The 22,000-nt window shown below is 34.8% G+C and overlaps 3 protein-coding genes across 9 annotated transcripts; all 3 read left to right on the top strand.

The window, feature by feature from the left end:
* Positions 1 to 315: 315 nt before the first annotated feature.
* On the top strand, positions 316 to 6,585 carry APRR2 (CheY-like two-component responsive regulator family protein). Of its 5 annotated transcripts, none has more exons than XM_011020327.1 (13): positions 316 to 470; positions 1,359 to 1,517; positions 2,218 to 2,297; positions 2,563 to 2,629; positions 2,832 to 2,878; positions 3,122 to 3,199; positions 3,292 to 3,828; positions 4,197 to 4,337; positions 4,729 to 4,998; positions 5,123 to 5,188; positions 5,274 to 5,351; positions 5,871 to 5,983; positions 6,057 to 6,585. In XM_011020327.1, exons 2-13 carry the CDS (start codon positions 1,388 to 1,390, stop codon positions 6,121 to 6,123), a joined length of 1,674 nt encoding a protein of 557 aa, XP_011018629.1. In that variant the 5' UTR covers positions 316 to 470; positions 1,359 to 1,387; the 3' UTR covers positions 6,124 to 6,585. The 5 variants fall into 5 exon arrangements, with proteins under 5 accessions (XP_011018629.1, XP_011018628.1, XP_011018630.1 ...); XM_011020326.1 differs by having other exon boundaries at positions 1,306 to 1,517; XM_011020328.1 differs by having other exon boundaries at positions 316 to 569; positions 1,306 to 1,517; positions 4,197 to 4,286.
* A 5,004-nt stretch (positions 6,586 to 11,589) lies between these two features.
* Positions 11,590 to 16,769, top strand: LOC105121604 (tobamovirus multiplication protein 2A). 3 transcript variants are annotated; one of them, XM_011020323.1, is made up of 7 exons: positions 11,590 to 11,716; positions 12,163 to 12,471; positions 13,826 to 13,925; positions 14,502 to 14,582; positions 14,664 to 14,768; positions 15,518 to 15,727; positions 16,349 to 16,769. In XM_011020323.1, the coding sequence occupies exons 2-7, from the start codon at positions 12,233 to 12,235 to the stop codon at positions 16,454 to 16,456; spliced, it is 843 nt and encodes a 280-aa protein (XP_011018625.1). In that variant the 5' UTR covers positions 11,590 to 11,716; positions 12,163 to 12,232; the 3' UTR covers positions 16,457 to 16,769. The 3 variants fall into 3 exon arrangements, with proteins under 3 accessions (XP_011018625.1, XP_011018624.1, XP_011018623.1); XM_011020322.1 differs by having other exon boundaries at positions 11,590 to 11,733; XM_011020321.1 differs by having other exon boundaries at positions 11,590 to 11,830.
* Positions 16,770 to 17,497: 728 nt separating this feature from the next.
* Positions 17,498 to 18,759, top strand: LOC105121605 (uncharacterized). The gene is made up of 2 exons (XM_011020324.1): positions 17,498 to 18,310; positions 18,387 to 18,759. Exons 1-2 carry the CDS (start codon positions 17,520 to 17,522, stop codon positions 18,466 to 18,468), a joined length of 873 nt encoding a protein of 290 aa, XP_011018626.1. The 5' UTR covers positions 17,498 to 17,519; the 3' UTR covers positions 18,469 to 18,759.
* The last annotated feature ends 3,241 nt before the right edge of the window (positions 18,760 to 22,000 follow it).

Raw genomic sequence — 22,000 nt, 5'->3', positions numbered from 1 at the left:
GAACCTTTTGCACTATACGCTTAAAAATTTCAACAGAAGGAAGTGTAATTTATATATATATATATATATATATAAAAAGTGGGGTAATGAGTAATAGAATTTAAATTTTGTTAAAGATTTGTGGGAATATTCACTTTGAAAGGAGGTTAAAAGTGGTTTTTGACCCTATGGAACGCTTTTCTTGCATGCTCTGTGGTCTGCAGACAACCGAAAGCAACTTTTTACAACTGAAGTACCCAAAAAACCTACAAAAGCAAAAACAAAATAAAAAAATAAAATCAAAATAATAAATCAAAACTCTGCCCTACAAAAGTCACAGAAGACCTGTCACAGAAACCGCACTTAAACGTATCTCTCTCTACCCTGGTGGAGTTTTTGGTTGTGTATACTTTTATACACGAGCCAAGGCAGAAGCTGTTAGAGAAGAAAGACTTTTCAGTCAAGAAGAGACCTTCTTTATCATATATGCTGTGAGTAGTAGTACCGTGCATGCACAATACAAAAGCTTATGTAGAGATTAAAAAATATGATGTTTTATTCCATTTTGTTTTTTTTCCGGAATAGCTGAGGTATGTTGCATTCACTTTGATGTTTCCTTCATGTGATCTACTGGGGTTTTGTGATGACCTTGTTGCTACTGTGTGCATGCATGTCCGGTTTTAGTTCATACATAAGTAGCATCTTGTTTCCCTTCAAAGAATTCCCAGTTTTGGTTTCAAACTTTGTTCCCTTTCTCTCCTTGTTCCTTCCTTTCTCTGTCTATGCTTTGGATTTTCCTGTGTTTATTGCGGAGATCTTGAATGGTTCTTTTTGTCTATGTGTTGTTTTATAGAACTAGCACAAACCAAGAAGATCTTGATACTTTGAGCAATCTTTCTGTACTGATAGCTGATATGATACTGTAAATGGCATGTGCTGTCTTCTATAAGTTCTTTTATCCGGGTCCTTTTCTAATGATCTATATAGTGGTGTTAAATAAATGATCTAGCCATCGCACCATGACTGATCAAGATTCTTTCTTGATTTTTTTTCTTTGAAGTCAGGCATTAGAGTCTGAACATTGTTCTGTTTTCAGTGGAGACTTGTTATGTGGTGTTTTTAAAATGTTGAATTTCTTGGGTTTTTTTTTTAATTCTCTTCAACTTGAGTTTTTTGTTGCTTTAGCAACAATAATATTTTCAATTAATGGGCTTTCTTTGTTCTTTTTTTCTCGTACGTTAATTACTCAGTTCTTTGTTTGGCTTAACAATATAGTATACCAGATCAAGTAGCGATGAATTTGATGTGAAGTTCATGTTCATGTAGATCATGCAGAATTGGTTTTGATGCTGATAAGGAGTAATATTGGAAACTTGTCGGTGGCCTGAGAAACGATGCCAAGCAAGCTATGGTTTGCACCACTAATGATTTATCAGCATGGAAGGATTTTCCAAAGGGCCTCAGAGTCCTTCTCCTTGATGAGGACAGCATGTCTGCTGCCGAGATAAAATCGAAACTGGAAGCAATGGACTATATTGGTTAGAGATTTTGTGACTCCCTACTTTCTCGACCTTTTGTTTTTCCTCGAATAGCAATTTCGATTGCATTGTTTTACTTTCGTTTCATCCTACTTTTCTAGCTAAACGAGTCCGCATCTTTATCGAGAAAGGCATCTCGAGGGGTCCATATCTTTACATAGCCTGTATTGAAACATGATTTCGGGATTTATAAATTATAAAATGGATACTAATTAATTGTACAGTTTGAAATGACAGTGACTGATATCTGTAAATTGAAACCATTTTCTTGCAATGATCAGTGATCAAACGTGTTACCGACAAACTGGTCTCTTTTTAAATGGTGGACAAAAGCGAGAAGTCCTCTTTACTTGTATGGAGGAACTTTTTCAGACGGTAAACAGAAGCAGTAAAATTTAATTATGTTTAAGCGTTTTCATTATCAGTGTTTCAGAACTTCATAGATCAATTAGTGGAAATTGGAGAATGTTTATAGTAAATTTTTTTTTCAAAATTTGGTCAGTTTCTTATTTTAATTTGTATCTTTAGAATGCAAATTACAACTTTAGGATGATGTTCATACTACATTATATGATATTAAAGCTACATATTTTTTCTTGCTCTACTTTAAATGGCTATCACATTTGTGTCCTGTAATGTTACAGTGGTGCGTTCTCTCCTGTTTGAATCTCTCTGCTTGACCTCACCATACCTTTTTCAGTTTATACATTCTGCAATGAGACTGAAGCGCTGTCTGCAATTTCAAATGAACCTGGAAGCTTCCATGTTGCTATAGTGGAGGTAATTCCCTTTAATCTAATCCGGAAGTTCTAATATTTGGTGAAAATTCAAATTGACTGCACTGCTTTGGGAAAAAATAACCCTTGAAATGACTGGCTGCTGTTTCTTTGATAATCTCATGTCATTCATTAGCCTAATGAGACCAATTATCATCGTTTTCGCTGTAATCACTTCATCTAAGTGCGTTATTGTGGATATAATATTGGTTAAAGGTGGTTGGATTGGCTGAACTGGATTGATTATCTAATAGAACCTATGGTCACAGGTGAGTCTGAGCAACAGCAGCAGGAGTTTCAAGTTTTTAGAAACTTCGAAGGACTTGCCAACCATCAGTAAGTTGATATAAAACGTTAATATTTCATATACTTGAGAGTAATGCTTTTAACAGGTACATCTTTTAGCTCCTCATGTTTTGTTTGCTTTCCTATGTGTTCTGTCAATATCTTCAAGAAACTCTACTATATCAATTTGGATAGATTTTCATCAATATAATTTACAGCTTCTAACACACTATGAAATTGTGCTCTTTTTCAGTGACTTCAAGTATTGATTGCCTGAACACGATGATGAAGTGCATAGCGGTAAGAATTTTACTAATTAGTGTCGTGCTGAAATGCTTGTTGACACTAGGTGTTTTCAAGTTTTAATTGTCTGCTTTGGTTCCAGTTCTGTTTAGTTCAGCTATTGAAGAAAACTCCATTCAACTGTTAGCGCTTTAATTGAATTTTGACTTTAGTTTTTGCTCCATTCATATAAAGAGAACCTGGATGCATACGCCACTCGCCATGATCATGTAATGTATTTATGTGGCAATTTATTTTCAGCTTGGTGCAGTTGAGTTCCTTCGGAAACCACTCTCTGAAGATAAACTGAGGAATATATGGCAGCACGTGGTTCACAAGGTTTGCTTGAATTTTGTTTACTTAACACTGGAACTTAATTTTATGATCTCAATGCTATGAAGAGAGTTTCTGACTTCATGGATCCTGAGCAGGCATTTAATGCAGGGGGGAGTGTTCAATCCAAATCACTGAAGCCTGTCAAAGATTCTGTAGTTTCCATGCTGGAGCTCAATGATGGACTCGAAGAAAATGAGAATGAGAACATGGAGAAAACAGAAAATGTGTCGCTGGCTCAGGAAAGTAATGAGCAGCAGTCACCAGCTAGTGACAGGTATCCGGCTCCTTCAACCCCTCAATTGAAACAAGGAGAGAGACTGTTGGATGATGGATATTGCCAAGACCATATTAACTGCTTAATAGAAAAGGAGAGTGTGGAGCAAGAGGGAGATTCTAAATCCGTTGAAACTACTTGTGCCATGACTGAAGAAACTCTACAGGCACGGGATCCTCAGAGCTTTACAGAGAATGTGATCAAAGAGGAGGATAACTCAACTGATGGTGTCAAGAGGGAGAATAACATGTGTCCCAATTCACAAAATAAAGACACTCTCAACCATTCAAATGGTGCTGAAAAAGCTTCTAGCCTTCATAATTCCCATGGGACTAGAGCTAATAGAAAGAAGATGAAGGTGAATGATTATTCTGTATATCAAATACTTTTGATGTTCCTGATCCTCTCCTGAGGCGTAATCATATTACCCTTTTTTCCCTTCAAATCGTCTTACATTTATGAAATGCCTTCTCCACTTGTATGCTACCTCAAAATGCTCAAAAGTTTACTCTCTCTCTCTCTCTCTGTTTTTGTACCTTCACGCATTTCCCTCCGGTAAACACTTTCAATAATTTGTTGATTTTTATTTGTTTATGCTTGACTTGCATCGGAAGTGATGTCGCAAGCATTAGCTTTTCCCATGTCTGGATTTCTTTATTTACAAAAGGCGTATTTTTTTCCATTTCTCTGTGGTGATTGTTGTTTGTTTTTTCTTCCGAGTTTCAGGTAGACTGGACACCAGAGCTTCACAAAAAGTTTGTGCAGGCAGTGGAAAAACTAGGTGTAGATCAAGCGATTCCTTCAAGGATATTAGAGGTAATGAAAGTGGAAGGCTTGACGAGGCATAATGTAGCAAGTCATCTGCAGGTTCGTAGTGGGCTTACCCTTACCAAATTTGTTAGCTTCTGTTCTGACAGGAGTCATTTTTTATTTGTTAGAAGCTCATGTGGAATTTGCTTTCCCCGTAAAATTTGTTGCTAGCTTCTAGCAGCAAAGACAAATTCTATAGTTGACTTTCTCTCGTTCATCTCGTGGTCTGATCATTTTGTGACTAGTTGAGGTAATATTCATTGGACTGCGCAGCTAAGAGGGTAAAGATGCATTTCCCATTGTCATTGGGTGTTTGCACTTGGAATTCTGTTTCTTAAATCCATGAACGTTATTTTATAATTTACCTAGTACAGTTCAAAAGTAGCCCCATTTCACATAAATTCATCCTCTAGTTATTAATTAAATAGCATTGCCTGTTTCCTAGCAGAAATATCGAATGCACAGGAGACATATTTTGCCCAAGGAAGATGAACGGCAGTGGACACAGCATAGAGATCAAGTACAAAGGAGTTACTATCAACATAAACCTATCATAGCATATCCTCCATATCATTGTAACCACGCTCTCCCACCTGGTCCGGTCTATCCTATGTGGGGAGCAACAGGTAGTCACACAGCTGGGGTGCATATGTGGGGCCCCCCCGGCTACTCCCCATGGCCCCCGACAGAAAGTTGTCATTGGAAGCCTTATCCAGGGGTAGCTCTTGTTATATACAACACCTTGAATTTTTTTTAGCATGCTTTGAAACTGATGGTTTAAAAGCATTTCCTGGAGAACTTTGAATGCGGCTGCTTGATTAGATCTCTTTTTTATATTTCAGATGCATGCAGATGCGTGGGGTTGCCCTGTGATGCCACCATATAGTCCTTATTCTTCCATTCCTCATGTAAGTATACCTGTGTATGGGTCATAATCTGTTTTTGTATCATGTACACGCCTCTTACAGCGTATTCTTTGTTTGGAAAATGCAGTATGCATCTGGGTTTCAGAGTGCCAGCATGGTCAATAACAGCTGTGGTATGCCACAAAAAATGTTTGACCTTCAGCCGGTATGGTAACATCTTACTGCACTTGATTTTATCTGATTTTTAGAGAATTATTTGTGTAGTTGTAGATTTCATTCAAGACCAGATGTTTTAGGACTTGATCATAAAATGTGGTCTAGTTTATGCAGCAAGAGCATGAAAGTATGACTGAGGTGTCACGTTTCCTAGGAGCTTTCGGGATTTCTTGTGATTACAGAAAGTTAAATTGCGGAAACATAATCCATGAAGAAAGCATTTTAACCTAGCAACTTCAAATCATTTTGGTAATCAATTTTTAGGACGGTAGTTTTGTTTTGATGGAAGATGTAAAATTCTGAATAATTCGTGCTTCCTGATGCCATGCAAAGCATAGGAGACGTAGCACACTTGAAGGGCTATTTTGTTATAGAAATTTCAGCAAAAGATTGCGGTTGTTGGTTTCAGATGTTCTTCAGAAGAGTTGCTATATGTCGTTTGCATGTCCAACTTCGTAAGAGTACACCACGTAATAGCAATATTCATCGTTTCTTATCTTTCATGCAGGCCGAGGAGGTAATCGACAAGGTAGTGAAAGAGGCAATCAACAAGCCATGGCTACCGTTGCCCTTAGGCCTCAAGCCCCCGTCTGCTGATAGCGTCCTAGCAGAGCTCTCCAGGCAAGGCGTCTCATCAATTCCTCCCCGCATTAATGGCTCTAATTCCATCTAATGTGATGCCCCGCTTCATCAGATTATGCTATGCCGATTCCAGTTCACCTGTTCCTTCATCAATCAAAGATGGACTCTACCAGTCATAACAAATTTTTCGACCTTACATAATTTGAGACGTACACAGCTAATTCTCAATTGGCTTGAGACCATCAATCATCAACAGACTAGTCACGTGTCTTGGAAGTACATGCGCAGGCGCTGACATCAGGCTACATAGCCAGAAGGTCTCACGGATCCTGTAAATGGCACAGTAAACAGTCATGTCCGTAGAGGCAACTTAAACGGCTATGAAAGAGCCATGTAGATCCACCATGCACCTCATGTGAAATATGTGGTTGTGAATGGATCATCCTAAGAAAGGGCGCCTTGCCCTGCCGGGTGTTCTGTCTTTTTGTAGATGAAAAGCCTGAGAGCTTTGATCCAGGAGTGGCTGATGGGGTCATTGTTTGCTGCTGTAATAATGGGAAATGAGGGTGATTGAGATAATGCTCTGTGCTCCACGGACTTTTCAATAAAGTTGAGAACTTTGGCATGGAATCTTTAATGCATGCTGACTTGTCACTATCAGTCTCGATGGAGTTTTAAAAGGCGGTGCCAGTAATTTGATGCTAAATAAGAGTGGCTGATGCAATCACAGCCGTACCAAAGGTGGGATTTTGTTACAAAATGTCCTCTTTAAAAAAATATATATATTAAGATAATGTTTTTTATTTTTTAAATTTATTTTTAATATGAAAACAATTATAGGACATGTGAGTGATTATTGAGCAGCTTTTGGGTAGGAGGGGATAAGGCATGATCAACTTTAGCTTACTAACCTCTCACACGTGCCCGTTTACCTGCCTTTCTTGATCCTTGAAAGAAGTCGTTAAAGTTTACTTCTTTTTAATTTTATAAGTTATATAAGAATGTTTTTATGTATATTTTATTTGCATGCTCGAATCATAGGGTATTCATTTTAGTTCAATGATAAAAATAATAGAACTAGGTGTCCATAAATTGCATTAGAGACAAGTGTTCGACAGGAGAGGGCCTGCACACAGAAAAAAATAGATCAAGACAAGCAATTTTTATTTAATTTGATTTGATCTTTGATTTTGGTTTGATTTGAAAATTGATGTGTTCTTTTATGTGCAACATGATGTTATAGCAATTAGAGATGACCGGAAAATGCTTCCGCTAACGACACAATGTTTTTCAAAAAGAGATGATGTGTCATCCAATAAAATAAAATAAAAAACACTGAAGCAAAAAAATATATATATTAAAAATTAACTTAAAATTATATATATAAAAAATGATTTTGATTGGAAATGTAGTTGTTGACTTTAAAATATTTTTTTATATTGAAAAATATTAAAATAATATTTTTTATTTTTTAAAAATTATTTTTAAAATTGACATATTAAAATGATAAAAAATATTTAAAAAATTAATAAAAAATTAAATATTTAAAAAACATAATTTCCAAACAACTTCTACAATGCACTGGCTAGTCATGCCAATAATTGCCGTGGACTTGGCTTTCTTTTCAGTTTGGAGCCAGGATTGTTTTTTTATGAACGTTATTTAGTTTGCTTTCTAATACTCCAAAAGAAAATTATTTATGTGTTTGCAATTTAGATTCAGATTTCAAATGGTGGTTGTGGTGAATATTATATAGCTACCAATCATGCTATCTTATTTACATTTTCTTCTATGAAATACTTGTGATCAAAGACTTCTCTCACTAACTTCTTTCTCATAGGTTTCTTTTTCTTTTTCTTTTTCTACTCTCACTCTCTCATTTTTTAAATATTATATTATACTTATAAATAGGTTTTCTTGTATTTCTTTAATAATTGACATATTTATCGTTTTACATGTTATCTATTTATTATTATTTTTTAGCTTTATTTTTTTGTTATTTTTTATTTTTTCTTTTTGTTCTTCTCACCTTTTTCTTTTTAAATATTATTTTTTATTCTTTACACTTGAAATATATATCACTATGCACTTAGCCTCTCTATACAGTTTTTTTTTTTTTTTTTTTTTTTTTTTTTTTTTTTTTTTTTTTTATTTTTTTTTTTTTTTTTTTATCTTATCTTATCTTCATTATTTTGTAATTTTTTTCTTTTATACTTTTTTCTGAAAACAATATTATACAAAACTAAAAATAAATGATATTTCACTATATCAATTACAATATTATTTTATTTTTCCACTACACTAAAAATTAATTTGAAATTTTACATGAATATGATTTTCAAAAGTGTTTCTGGAATGCAATGCTTAATAACATCTAAAAATTCACATATCAAATGCTTTTATTTTTTTTATTTACTATCAAGAAAAAATATAAAAAAAATCCAGGAAATGGTTTTGCAATGAAAATCCGTTGAAGTAGTAAAAGGGTTGAATATACCAGCATGGATGATGTCGGACCACGACTCTCTCACCGAGAGCATTTATTTAATTGCCGACCAATCACTAGCCATTGGTTTCATTTCTATTTTATGTTTTTCCAAGACCTTTCCTTGCACGCCCACTGGTCATACCCGTACCATGAACTATGATTTTTTAGATATGATATTTTATTGTTTATATCTGAGTTCTTTACTGTTTATATAAATAGTAAATTATTTTCATATAGTTTTTAATTATTTTAGAATAAAGTCAACTCCCAACTCATAGTCTTGAGGTCACAAGTTTGCACGGGCCTGGTCTGGAAATACGAGTGGGCCAGGTGTTGGGTGTGGCCCCTTACTGTTTTTTATCTTTTTATTTTTTTTTACACTTTGAGAAAGATTTTTCAAATCCACTCACGTTCTTCAATACTATAATAAATTTTTATTTTGATTTTAATAATTTTTTTATTTTTATCTGATATTAAAATAATAATACTACTACTAAATTGTTCATAAAAATTCAATCGAACTTAGTTTTTTATAAACATATATAATGATTTCAGTTAAAACTATTGTACTGTATAAAAAAATTAGGAGATATATTTATAAAAAAAATTATCTTGACGAAGAAAATATTTTAAAATAAATATATTTTTAAATTTAATAACATTTTCTGATATTTATATTTTTCTTATATGTTTAAAAAAACTTGAATCTCCCGACAATACAGAGTCGGTACACCAACTATTGAAAAACTAAAAGAGCCAGGATTTTCTTGTTCAACACGCACGCAGTTACATCATGGACTGGAGCCGTACAGTTGAGTGAGGTGGCTCTCTCTTTTTTTTTCAACATTTTTTATTCAAGGCGCTAAACCATTTTTCTTTTAAATTTCATCCTCTCATGCTACAGTTCCAGCATGCTGTTGGATTTTGGTGGCGTTGAAAAACATCACGGAATTGAATCGACGCTCAATGCTTGATTTTGGTAATTAAAATTTATTTTTTGCAATATAGAATAATTAATATTGTTTTTGGTCTTGGTCCTTTTTTTTTTTTAAAAAAAAATTATGTTTCAATTCTAACCTATGTTTAAATCCCTAAGTTTGAGCGATCAAAAAACAAGTATTTGAAAATAGAAAAATAAAGAAAAAATGATTAATCATATTCTAGCAACAAAGATACAAAAATTTGATATTAATAAGATAAAAAAACAAGTATTTAAAAATAGAAAAATAGAGAAAAAATGATTAATCATATTCTAACAACAAAGATACAAAAATTTGATATTAATAAGTTTCGAATGATTAGAGAAATGTCGCTGGGATGTTTTCAATCTTTTATAATAAATAATTCAAATCTAAAAATGTATTTTTGTTTAGGAAGATTTTTCAATCTTTTTTTTTTTTTTAATTGATTATAGGATATTTTGAGCCTAAAATAAGTTTACAGAATTTTAGAGTGAAGAGCATCCGACATGATTTTTTTGGCTATTAGAGATGCTCAGGGATGTACTTGTTGGTAACATGTCAGCTAATTTTTTTTTAATCGTATAATAAATTCTCAAACATCCGTTCTCGGATTACGATGGAAGCAAAGGCACTGGATCCCACTCAACGGTGGTTTTGAGAAGAACATTCTCCTCTCCCAGTAGAGTACAAGAACACGTAGCCTCTGGTCTACGTCGTCGTTCTTGTCCCTCCAAGTCCAGGCCCCTAAGCTCTTTGCCGCCTCCTCCGCACCGAACGTACAAGTCAGCAAGCCTGGGAAATTGACGCTTTTACCCCGCACCCCCTTTTTCTTACAAAAGCGATAGAATTCCCATCCGGCCACGTCCATCGAGTCCACACTTTCACTACGGTGGCGTATACGTTATTGTTTTTTTTTTTCTAAATAACCATTATCAAGCATATAAATTTTTTTAAAAAACACACACGTATTTTTTCTAATTTAAGAGATCAAAATTAGTGAGTTGACCAAAATCAAGTTATTATATTATATTCTAGTTGGATGCCTGAGCTGCACGCTAAGCTCACTTTTTATTTTTATGAAAATTACTATAAAAATTTATAATATAAAAAATAATATTTTTTTAAATTTATTAATTTTTTATTAATAATATTAATTAAAAATAACAATATTTTTAATATTTATACTATTAATTGTAATAAAAATAATAATATTTATAACATAAATAATTATATTAAGAATTTTAAGGATGATTACAACATAGATAATAAATTTATAATACGTATTATTATACTAACATGCTTGCAGGTGGGATTGGTCGCATCTAGACCCCACTCGCGGTTTGGCATGGATGCATTTAGGTGGGGCTTGGGTCTCTCCCGTGCAAATGTAGGGCCTTCCAATCCAAGCTCCATATAGTGTTGAGGTTGCCATAGCCAATCAAACCTTTGTCTAAATCCAAACGCTTGGTGGGGCTTGGGTCTACTTTGTAAATTGGAGTTGCAACAACGCGCTTGGGTTTGCCATGCGCAAAGACAAGGCTACCCATGTGCCATTTGGTGCTCGGGTTTTGTCCCATGCAAGAGTCGACAGTCCCAATATCATGTGTCCTTATGTGAGTAGCGCCAACACTAGGTTCCTGCTCCCTATGGCTTGTAATTTCAACAAAACTTGTATTGATCATTTTCTCTCAAATCATCTTTTCAATATTAAATGTATCCCTAGTAAAAAGACAATCCCATATCTCCTCTGCCATCCTTACAATTCTTTAGGATAAGGGTTGAGCTACTATTATATTGCTCTAATCCACAATTCTTGGTGTCTATATAACAGCAGCAGGAATACTAAAACCTTTTAATATATATATATATATATATATATATCCTATTTTATAGCTTAGTTTTTATACTAATTTTTTCATTATATTTATTTGTGACATGTCATTTTATTAATGATATTATTTTAGTTATAAGTATTCATGTTATAATTTAATAAATACATCAATATTTTATTAACACATATAATTTATTATATAAAATAAAAAAATAAAAATAAAACACTAAATTGTGAAGCACTCAAAATTGATTTATCCCATGTAAAAATGAAAATCAATTTGATATTCCACGGCAACAGTGATAAAGGAAAGGGCATAGATGTCATTCCAGAATCTTGTAAAGGATAAGAAAGAGTGGACAAACTGCCAACTCACCCACGAGGAGCAAAAGAAGTAAAGGTGTCCTCCCCTCATCCTTCACCCTCCTCTGATACTTCTCCATATCTCTGTGTTTCTCCCAAAATCAAAGCTCCCCAAAAATAATCCACCGGTCAATATTCTATAACTGTAAGTTATTAGTTTCTTAAAATAATCCTACTATCGTAACACGATCCACGCTAATTTTACCTCACCTTGATCTTCTCTCTATCAAATAAATTAATTGGTAAGGCGGATTTTAGCTCTACCATTTTGATGGTTATGCTTTTTTTCATTGACGTTCCTGTTTGGTTGCTGAGAAAAGAAAAGGAAAAAAAAAGAACTTGTCTTTTCTCAATTTTATATCTGGTAGTTGACAGAGCAAACGGGTTTGTGTATCCTAAAATCTTAAGTATTGGATCTACCTTAGAATTTATTTTGATTTATGAATTTTTTTATCTGAATTATTTCTATAATCTGTGAATTTTTGAAGAGTTTTCTTTTCTGATATTTCGGCGAAAATATGGTGTTTTAGTCTCTTAAGTAATTGTGTTGTTAATGTGGGTTTCGATATTGAAGTTAGAAGGTGAGTGAGCTGATGATATAGAAGTAGAGATTCAGTGGAAGTTCCAGGGATTTGATACGGAAAATGGCGTGTAAAGGGTGCTTGGAATGCCTACTGAAGCTCCTCAACTTCTTGCTGACTCTTGTGGGTCTGGCTATGATTGGTTATGGGATCTACTTGTTTGTTGAGTATAAAAGAGCGGATGACAATGTGGGACTAGTGTCGACGCCGAGTGATGGTCAGGGTTTGACGCTTCTTGGCCGCCCCATGCTTATTGCTGTGTCTCTTTCGGAAAGCATCTTTGATAAGCTTCCAAAAGCTTGGTATGTGGCTTTTTTGTTTCTGGTGATTTTGATTTGCGCTTTAAGGTTGTTGTTGATAGCGTAATTGTGCTTGAATTTGTGGTTGATAAACCTGTTGCTTGGTTAGAATTATAAAAAGTAAGTTCATAGGAGATGGGTCATTGAACTTTTGACGGGTTTGATCCTTATGTAAGCTCCATCGGGCTCTTGAAAAGAATCAGGGAACAGAGTTGAATTGGTTGAAAGTCTCTAAGAAGGGAAGCCACTTCAACAAGTTTTAACTCTCTTCCCTCTCATTCTCTTGAAGATCGACAGATAGTTAAATTCTGTTTTGATTATGTAATTTTATTGATGCGAAACATCATGAACTTAGTTTCTTTTATGGCTTGTTTTCCACTGATCTCTTGCAAAGCATTGCTAGAATTGGTTCCGGGGTTTTTGTCACTAGGCCTTGGTTGAGCTGGTAAAATGTGGGTGAATCCTAGTTTTGATTTCAATAATCAGAAAAGTTATTTGGAAATCCAGTTGGCTGTCATCACTTAACTGTAGTGCAAAAAGTATGTGTATTAGTTTGAAATTTACAGTTAACAAATTTCCTACAAGTTTCATTAATGCCATGTTATTTCATCGTACCACACTAAATTGTTTGTTGCATCACATAACTGATACAGACCCTAAATCAGCAACAACCGTGTATAGCATAGACAATAATCCTGGACGATCGAAGAATTAAATTGTTTTGATGGTGTTCAAGGGACTGTGATGCTGGTATGCTATTGATAGTAGTGGTGCTCACTGTATTGATGGTGATTATATAATAGTATTGTTGGAAACTGGAAAGTGGTGGTGGGGCAGTTATGTGATGATTATAATATTGGAAAGCAACAACATGCCATACCCAACTATCAGTTTTCCATCCCAACTTATTATTTCTATTTCTGATCTCGGTCCTCTGCATTTTGCACTTGGTTCTCAGCATTCTTAATTCATTCAAGAATAGGACTCCCAAAAGAGTAATACAAACTTAAACTACTTTGGCTTGAAAATACCATTATTTCCATAAGATGTGTGCCCTTTGCAATTAAATAGTCTCTCAGAAAATGATGCCTGTAAAAAGATGTACCTTTTTTCCCCTTCTTGAGGTTAGTTGTCAGGGTATTGATAAATTTTGTTAACTAAATGCAAGTTTAGTCAATAGGTTTTTCCTTTACTAAGTGCAGGGGAATTGGTGGCAATGAAGAAGAGAACCTGCAAATTCATTTGCACTAGCTAATTGAATCTACACTGACTGCTAAATATACTCATATTTTTGCTTATTAGTTTCAAGGTTGACTGAAATCTCCAAATTCTGATTTTGTATCCATTTCTTATGCAGGTTCATATATTTATTTATTGCTGTAGGAGTGATTCTCTTTGTCATCTCTTGTTTTGGTTGTGTTGGAGCTGCAACACGGAATGGATGCTGCTTGACTTGTGTATCCTAATTACACATTTATTTTAAACTCATCAGTAACTAGTTATGCCTAACAACCATTTTTTGATGCAACAACAATTACCTGCTGGAAAGATAGCTGCATAAGATGCACTGTTTCTTTTTCTTTGGTTCTTGGCAAGTAAAATAGCATTGGAAGTGATCTGTCTGTATCTCTCAGACCCATTAAGAGTGTCTTCCATTCTCTTTTCACTGAAAGGTAAAAGCAGCATTATGATTTTGTTTCTTAACTAACGTACAAAGAGATTGGAAAACATTTGCTGCTTTAATTCTGTTTTGTTTCTTTTGGCGTGTTTTGCAGCTGCATGTGTCATTCTCTTGCTTTTCTCATCTCTTCTATCTCATTTAAATCTCTTTTTTTTAAAATGTCATCTTTTAGTTTCCCTTGTGAATGCTACAGTAGTTGTTAGTTTGCATAATTGTAGAGTGGACAACTTTTCAATAAATTAAATCCTAAATATTAAGCTTATCCAGAGGTCACATGTTTGAGGAATAGTTTGTACGATCTCCGTGTTTCTGGTTTATGAATATGATGATTGGTTTCCTTAAACCAAAATAGTATTCAGTGTTGATCATCTTGTTGATATTGGTAGAGTTGGGATGTGCAGCCTTCATATTCTTTGACAAAAGCTGGAAAGAAGTGAGCCTTTTACTTAACTGATTTTTAGAATTTTAAGGCGCTTTAGTAATCTAAATTTGTGGTATTATTTTTGTCCTTCAGGTACTCCCAACTGACAAAAGTGGTGATTTTGACATGATATATAAATTCCTCAAAGAAAACTGGAACATTGTCAAATGGGTTGCTCTTGGAATAGTTGTTTTGGAGGTGAGCATGAAATGTCACCTTTTGTTTTTGTGAGGGTTTGGTACTTTCCAGAGAGACAGAATCAGAAACTGGGCAGCAGGTTCTGTGATGTTAACATTTTTATGAATTTCTTACACAAGATTGGGTTGAGAGAAAGTTAAAAACTGCATGATACAGTTATCTTCCCTCTTGTGTTCATGTGCTAACCATGTCCCAAAGCATCTTTGCTCTCTATTTATGACTCTGTTTATATATGTGCTCAATTTATTTTGAAGTTAAAGCATGATGGCTTTCTTTAGTTAATGGATGCAAAGTATTGATGGCAAATCAGTCACTTGAACTAATGCCATGAACTTTTCTTTTGCTATTGAAATAAATAATTTTTTTTTTAAACAAACATAGTTTAAGAAAATCAGATTTCAGGTAAGGAATATTGAAACAGCAAAAAAATTCAAGAGAATCTAGTATCGAGGGGCAGTTTGTGTTTGGAGTTTCCGTGGAGGTTGAAAGATTCTTATGGACATTTGTATGTGAAAGTGCACTTAATTCTCTACGACATTTCCCTCCACTGAAAATGAATGCTCCATATTTTCATGAACCATATAATTATCTATTGGTAAGACTGGGATTGAATTTTTCAAGACTATGAACTGGGAGATGGTGTTTGATGTATCTGTTTCTGTATCATTTTGAACTCTCTCTCTCCCACTCTAAAATAATCAAAGAGCTTCTTAATAGCTTGTTTACAATGAATCATTGTGTCATTGCAGGCTTTGATTTTCTTGTTAACCCTTGTGGTCAGAGCAGCAAACAGGCCTGTAGAGTATGATAGTGATGACGAGTTCATTGCCTCTAGACAACAGACCCGGCAGCCTTTGCTTAACAGGCCACCAGCACCCGCAGCAGGAGTGCCTGTTACTGGAACCCTTGATCAGCGTCCAGGCAGAAATGATGCTTGGAGTACAAGAATGAGGGAAAAGGTTTGACTTTCCTGAAATTTAGTTTAGTGAAAGTTTGATTCTCCATCTGGTAATATTGCATGTTTCTATTGCCGTTAGCCATATAGGTCATTCTGTTTAGAGACACCATTTAATGTGATATGTGTTGGCAAAGTTCTACACTATAGCTGGATTTTCTTGAAGCATTGGGAATTCAGTTTTGTGACCTTTTGAGTAAAATTACAACAATCCTAGACTATAAGAGAACTATTAAACATCAGTTACACCTTGATCCTGTGTTTTATTGCATTGGTTGTGATGTGTTTGCTGCAGACATGGAGTATAAACAAGCACATCTTCATGTTCCGTAATCATCTTGATTCTTGAATGTTCAGATCATTTTCGTGGTTTAACATTTGGGTTGTTTTTTAGCAGTGCCATTATGTATCAATGGTAAATCCCATCATCTTGTTTTTTTTTTTCCCCTTCTAGTAGCGTCATTATGTATCTATGGTAATTCATCATCTTGGTTTTGCATAAAGTACTTGTAGTTTTGATGTCTTTTTTTTATCACTTGTACATATGTTATGTATCTATCAATCTGTCTTTGCTTTCTGGCGCGTATTCTGATTCTACTGCTGTTCTTTGCTGCATGAAAACAAGTATGGGCTTGATACATCAGAGTTCTCATACAACCCATCCGAGCCACACAGGCTCCAGCCAGCATCTGCACAGCCTACCGAGGAAAGGAGTCGTTGCACCATCATGTGATGACTTCTTGGATCTTGCCGAGTTGGTTTCTGCAGGCCATTTTCCTGGACAAGGGTGTGAGAGTTTTGTATGAGTTTGTGTACAATAAACATCCTTCAGGAGTTCCTATATCACAGCCTTTCCCACTTGTTGGTATCTTCAAAAGTTTTGATCTAGCAATCTACTGAAACCAGGTCTAATAAAGACATGATTTTTGAGATGTCAGCACTAGTTTCCTTCCATTTCCCTCTATTTATTGAACTGTTCGTGCCCTGAGAGATGTATGATCTACCTTAATAGTTTGTCTTAAAATTTTGGAGTATAATTCCCAGTACATCTAATATATATATATATATATATGTTTTTTGAAGAAGAACCCGACTGGAAATCTCTTGTGCGCGCTGAAACCTGGGTTGGGGAGAAGGGTGTCTGGTCAAGGGTTTAAATTTTTTAGACAAGGGTCGGGAATTCAAGAAATCTTGGGCAGTGTTTGTAATTTCGAAATACTTGAAGGAGGTTCACGCAATATGTCCGTACGGTAATAACAAGTTGGTCCATCGAAATTAAAATCATTAATTATATATATTAGGGGTGAGACAACGGTTATTAAATAACTCGACTTAAACTTCGAAGTCACCATTTTACTGATTCATAATTTCATCAGCGGCCACCCTCCCTCACTCTCCCTCTATAGCGCTCTATCTTGAAACAGTTGCAAGATATTGGCCTTGCTGTTGCTTTCTACTTGAAGAATGCCCATTTCCTGTTCATTTTTAACCATCTTGATCGGCAAGTGATGACTTTATCCTTCACTTAATTTACATCCAAAAAGGAAGATAATAGTTGGTATGATTATCAAATGGATTTCTAGAATCATATTCCTTGCTTGTGATTTGGGTTATTGGAATCTTCTTGTAAGGTACATGGAAGGTAAGTCAATGGAATTTTGTGCTAACAGGTCTTCATTGATTTATTTACTTACTGTTTTTTTCCAGAGGGAGTAGATAAAGCTATTGGAATATTGACCTTGACTTAGTTTTTATAAGATTAATGGTAGTAGCAAGAGTATTTGTCGTTAGCAAACATGGAGGATCAGAGGACAGATTGTTCCAGCATTATTTCTGATATGGGCGCAAAGGGTCTCGCTTGCCATTTTCAGTTTGAAGAAGGGTCGTCTCAGTTTGTTTTTCTAGACATTGACAAAGAAACAGGAGGCGCCAGTATCAACAACTCCCTTAGTTTCTCCACCAGCACTTATCTGCATTTTATCTCTTCATCTAACGGTTTGCTTTTATTGTCTAGTTTTGGGGAGAATCAGCTCAACTATCATGTATTCAATCCCTTTACCAGGCTGTCTGTGACTCTTCCACCGCATGGTATTACCGGGCAAGTCATCAGGTCAGGTCTCGCTTTTGATGGAAAACAGTATCAGGTTGTGCTTGTACATGCTTTCAAAGATGAAGAGAATGGCTTGGGCCCGGATGTTATTGAACTGGAAATCTTCTCTTCCGAAACTGGGGCTTGGAGAAAGCAACCCTTCAGATTGTCTTTGAATGTTGAAGTACCTGTCTGTGACTTTCCTCAGTTGAACGCAACCCCACTTTTTTCCAATGGAGCTATTCATTGGGAAATAAGTGGACGGTTGCTTGTTTATCATGTTAAAGATGATTACTGTGAAGTAATTGAACTGCCAAATGTTTTTGAAGATTGGTCCTGGCAATCAACAATGACTTACAGGCGATGCTTGTGGGAATCTGAGGGGAGAGTACACTACACTTACACTGATTTTGATGGGGTTCATACCTGGAACCTCCTCAAGGAATATGAGCATGATGTTTACTTGCACAATAATGTCTATGACAGCGAAAAATTCAGGTGGGCATTAGTATATACTATCGATCATAAAGAGTTGGCAAAACAGGATCCTGATATTCTCCATCTTGGTAATCAGTGGGAGCCTCACAACATATCTCCTTTTGCTTATGTTGAAGATTCCGAGACCATGTACTTGCAGCTTCCAGGAATTGTTGTAGCATACAATACCAAAAATCGAGTTTTGCAGAAAGTATGCAGGTACAAATTTCCAGGCATCGATTTCAATTGCTGTTTTTTCTTCCCCTTCATCCACAGCAACGAGTGCCACCAGAGAAATGCAAGTAAATCACTACAAGCTAGAGAAGTGGTTGATTTACCTATAGAAAAAGAGGTGAATTCGTTTTCGTTTTAAGTGGAGTTTTATTGTACTAGCATTCCGCTTCTCGTATAGCTTCTTGCATCTTAAATTCAATTTGATTTCCAGCTAATTGTATCTGGTCTTAGCTCTATTTGTCTCTTAATTATGTGTTTCTGGGCTTCTTTTTCGTATGAGATTTGTGAGTCTCATATCAGTGAGGAGCATTATTTATCATCTAGTTTTAAAACTTGATAAAAGATTCCAAATCTGGCTTAAGGGCTTCACTATAGACATTGGAAGATCAAATATTCATTTCCCAGATAAAGGTTTTATAGAGATAGCTGCAAAACAAGTGTCCAGATGGCCCTCATGGTATAAATGTCCATTAGTTTTGCTGGCTTGAAGTAAAATACGACTTACTTGTAAGATAATCGCAGAAACAAATAAATCACAAGTATGCTACGCAGAGAGAATTGCAAGTTTTAATGAGCTTGCCTCGCATCTTAGACATTTTACTTGTATCTGTGGCAAAGCTAGTGACAACTTGACTAGAGCAAAAGATATGGAAGGAAGATGTATAGAGATTCCTCTCTCCAGGGATCTAATTCTGCTTTCGGAGCCATTCCCGTTCCCTGCAAGCACAATTTCTGTTTTTGTAGGGCAGAAAGACGAACAGGGACCTCTGTCCCTCAATAATCACACATATTCAAAAAGTTTAGCTTGCTGATGAGCTCGAGGATAAGATGCTATTAGGTGGTTTGACACATTAGAACAACATGGCAGAACCACCGAAACCATCTTTAAGGTTTGGTAGGTTGTCTGAATCATCAAGTTCTTCTGCAGCATCTTTTCAAGTTCCGTTCTATCTAGATCAGTATTTTTCCAAGCCCTATTAATTTTTGTTAATATTAATATTATAACATGTTTTTAAGAAATCATTAAAACCTAAAAAATAAGTTAATCCCGTTTTTCTATTATTTTCATAGTCATTAACCATATAAAATCCTAAATAACGTCAAATAACCCTCTTAAATCACTCATGACCTATGCAGTGCATCATTATGCACTTTATTTTGCCTATGAAAACTCTAAAAATGCTTTAAAAAGCCCAAAGAACCAATAATATCAAAAAATAAATAAAACTACATTAAAGTTCAAATTATTATATTGGATTCTAACTTTTTATGGGATTTGTTTTTTTGTTATTGTCTTATGTTATTTCTTAATCATTTGAAGAAATTATCTATAATATTCGTGCTATTCTTTTTAACAAATTCTGTTGATTCAATACAGTGTCTGTGTCCTGTGTGATTATACGTATTCTTTATTGTTCATTGGAATGATAATAGAAGAAACCAATCTGATTTCTTGTGCTAATTTTGTAATTTCTCTAAATCATCAAAGAAGAAAGAACGATGCAGAGTTTTCTGTATCATGTTGCTTCCCTGTTCGCCATCAGGTTACTTGAGCCTCATAAATTATTGTGAGCACATTCATGTGTCTAGAAATCAACCCAAATTTCGGTCCTGTTCATCAATCACCCTTCGTGTTTAAAATGGTTCAATGGGGAAGGAGAAGGTCAACGTATAATCGATTGATATGTGCGAAGGCTTCATAATCTGCAGACGCTTGTTGATTTTAAGCCTGGTCTACTGATGCTTAGATACTGAAAGATTGAACGGGACTCTCTTGTTCGCTGTGTTCTTGCTAGCTTTGCATCTCAATGGATGCCTTTTTTTTTTTTTTATTTGGCAGCAAGCAAGGCTCAATTTCTGCTGGCTAACCAATGAAGGTACTCTTTATAAGGGTGGCAGACAATTCTTCAAATTTTAATACCATCACAACGCTGATGCGGTTCCAAGAGGGTAATTCGAAACCTTGGCATTTTAGTGTGTGCTAAATAAATACATAGAAAAAAAAATCAACTTTTCAAGTAATTTAATATTAAATAATAAAATAAAATATTATTTTAAAAAAATCCAAAAAAACTAGAATTAATTAGGTAAAATGGTAAATTTTATAATCTAACTTATAAGATTATAATAATTTTATGAAAAATTAAAAAAATAAAATTTATTTTTTAATTAATTTAATGTTAAAGGATAAAATTAAAAAATAATTCTTATTAACTTAGGTTTACTGAGTTATAAAACTAGAATAATTTTATAAAAAATAATTTAAAATAAATTATAAATTATTAAAAAATAAAAAAAAATTAAATTTCAACTTTAAAAATACAAAAAACACAAGAATAAAATTGAAAAAAAATCTAAAACATTTCATTATTATTTATTGCTAGAGGGAAATAGTAAAACGCCAAAGCCTTCGAGTACATGGTAGCAATAATAATAATAATAATAATAATAATTAATGTCGTTGGACAAATGACATGGAAGCTACTGAAGCTGGCTAGTGGGCACACCTCATTCCTAGTCATGTTTTTTGGTTTGATGCTAGCCTTTAAGGAAGGTGCTGACTGCTGCGCCTTATAGACCTCAAACAATTGACCACTGATGTGTACTGCTAGACTCCGATATTTTAGTGCCAGAAAGCTGTATCACCGGTGGCCATTTTATTTCCTTTTCCTTTCGCTCTCTCTTGAGATCAGTGGTAGCCCTTTGATTTACAGCTCTAGATGACGATTTCGATTTGTTGTCCAAGAGCACAAGTAGGTAATGAAAGCAACTGTTCTGTCTTCAACCTGTTCTTATTTTCATCCCTATCGCTCTCCTAACCTCTCATCACTGTCTATGAAAATGCTCAAACAGCTGGGGAATTCTTTTTGGATGGTAAGGTAATTCTCCTTCGTGTTTGTGGCTACATTAATAAGCTATTTTTATTTTTATTTCTCGTGAAAGGGTGTTTTGTTCTAGTTTATTTGATTGTATCTTAATTTTCCCATAAACCAATATCTGATTACAAATTTAAATTAACAGCTCCATGCGAGAGAAAAAAGGAAGAAGATTAATTTTTTTTTTTTTAATATCTTGTTGCATTTTATTTAACAATGTTCTATTTGCCGAGTTAGACGAGGGGTAATGCCAGCAAAATAAAGAGTCCTTTTCGACGGGAAACGAGATAGGGTCTGGCCGTGCATGGATTTACGTAGCAACAAAAACAAATGGAAATTAGGGACCATCAAGATTTTTAAAAAAGAAAGGGAAAATGGAATGAAACAGGGATACCACCTTCTCTGAACTGAGATCTAGACTTTGATATAAGCATCTTGACACACAGACTAGGAATCTGTCCGCGGGCTATCAGTTTATAATGTGATCGATGATGGAGAAGTACAGATTTATATTCTGGCCAAATAGGACGAGCTGTAAAGATCATCCACCCATGCAAGATCAGGAGCTTTGCGGGATGCTGATGGTCTTGTGTTTTTTCGC

This window comes from Populus euphratica, unplaced genomic scaffold (genome assembly GCF_000495115.2).
Source record: "Populus euphratica unplaced genomic scaffold, PopEup_1.0 scaffold25.1, whole genome shotgun sequence".
Taxonomy (NCBI): domain Eukaryota; kingdom Viridiplantae; phylum Streptophyta; class Magnoliopsida; order Malpighiales; family Salicaceae; genus Populus; species Populus euphratica.
This window is presented reverse-complemented; position numbering and strand designations above follow the sequence as displayed.

Excerpts from the sequence above, each read along its gene's own strand:
- LOC105121604 (XM_011020323.1), top strand. The coding sequence starts at position 12,233 with ATGGCGTGTAAAGGGTGCTTGGAATGCCTACTGAAGCTCCTCAACTTC. Across the intron at positions 13,926-14,501 it reads ATGGATGCTGCTTGACTTGT|TATTCAGTGTTGATCATCTT; the intron begins GTATCCTAATTA and ends AAACCAAAATAG. Across the intron at positions 14,583-14,663 it reads TTGACAAAAGCTGGAAAGAA|GTACTCCCAACTGACAAAAG; the intron begins GTGAGCCTTTTA and ends TTTGTCCTTCAG.
- LOC105121605 (XM_011020324.1), top strand. The coding sequence starts at position 17,520 with ATGGAGGATCAGAGGACAGATTGTTCCAGCATTATTTCTGATATGGGC. Across the intron at positions 18,311-18,386 it reads TATGACAGCGAAAAATTCAG|TGGGAGCCTCACAACATATC; the intron begins GTGGGCATTAGT and ends CTTGGTAATCAG.
- APRR2 (XM_011020327.1), top strand. The coding sequence starts at position 1,388 with ATGGTTTGCACCACTAATGATTTATCAGCATGGAAGGATTTTCCAAAG. Across the intron at positions 2,630-2,831 it reads GAAGGACTTGCCAACCATCA|TGACTTCAAGTATTGATTGC; the intron begins GTAAGTTGATAT and ends GCTCTTTTTCAG. Across the intron at positions 3,200-3,291 it reads GGCAGCACGTGGTTCACAAG|GCATTTAATGCAGGGGGGAG; the intron begins GTTTGCTTGAAT and ends GATCCTGAGCAG.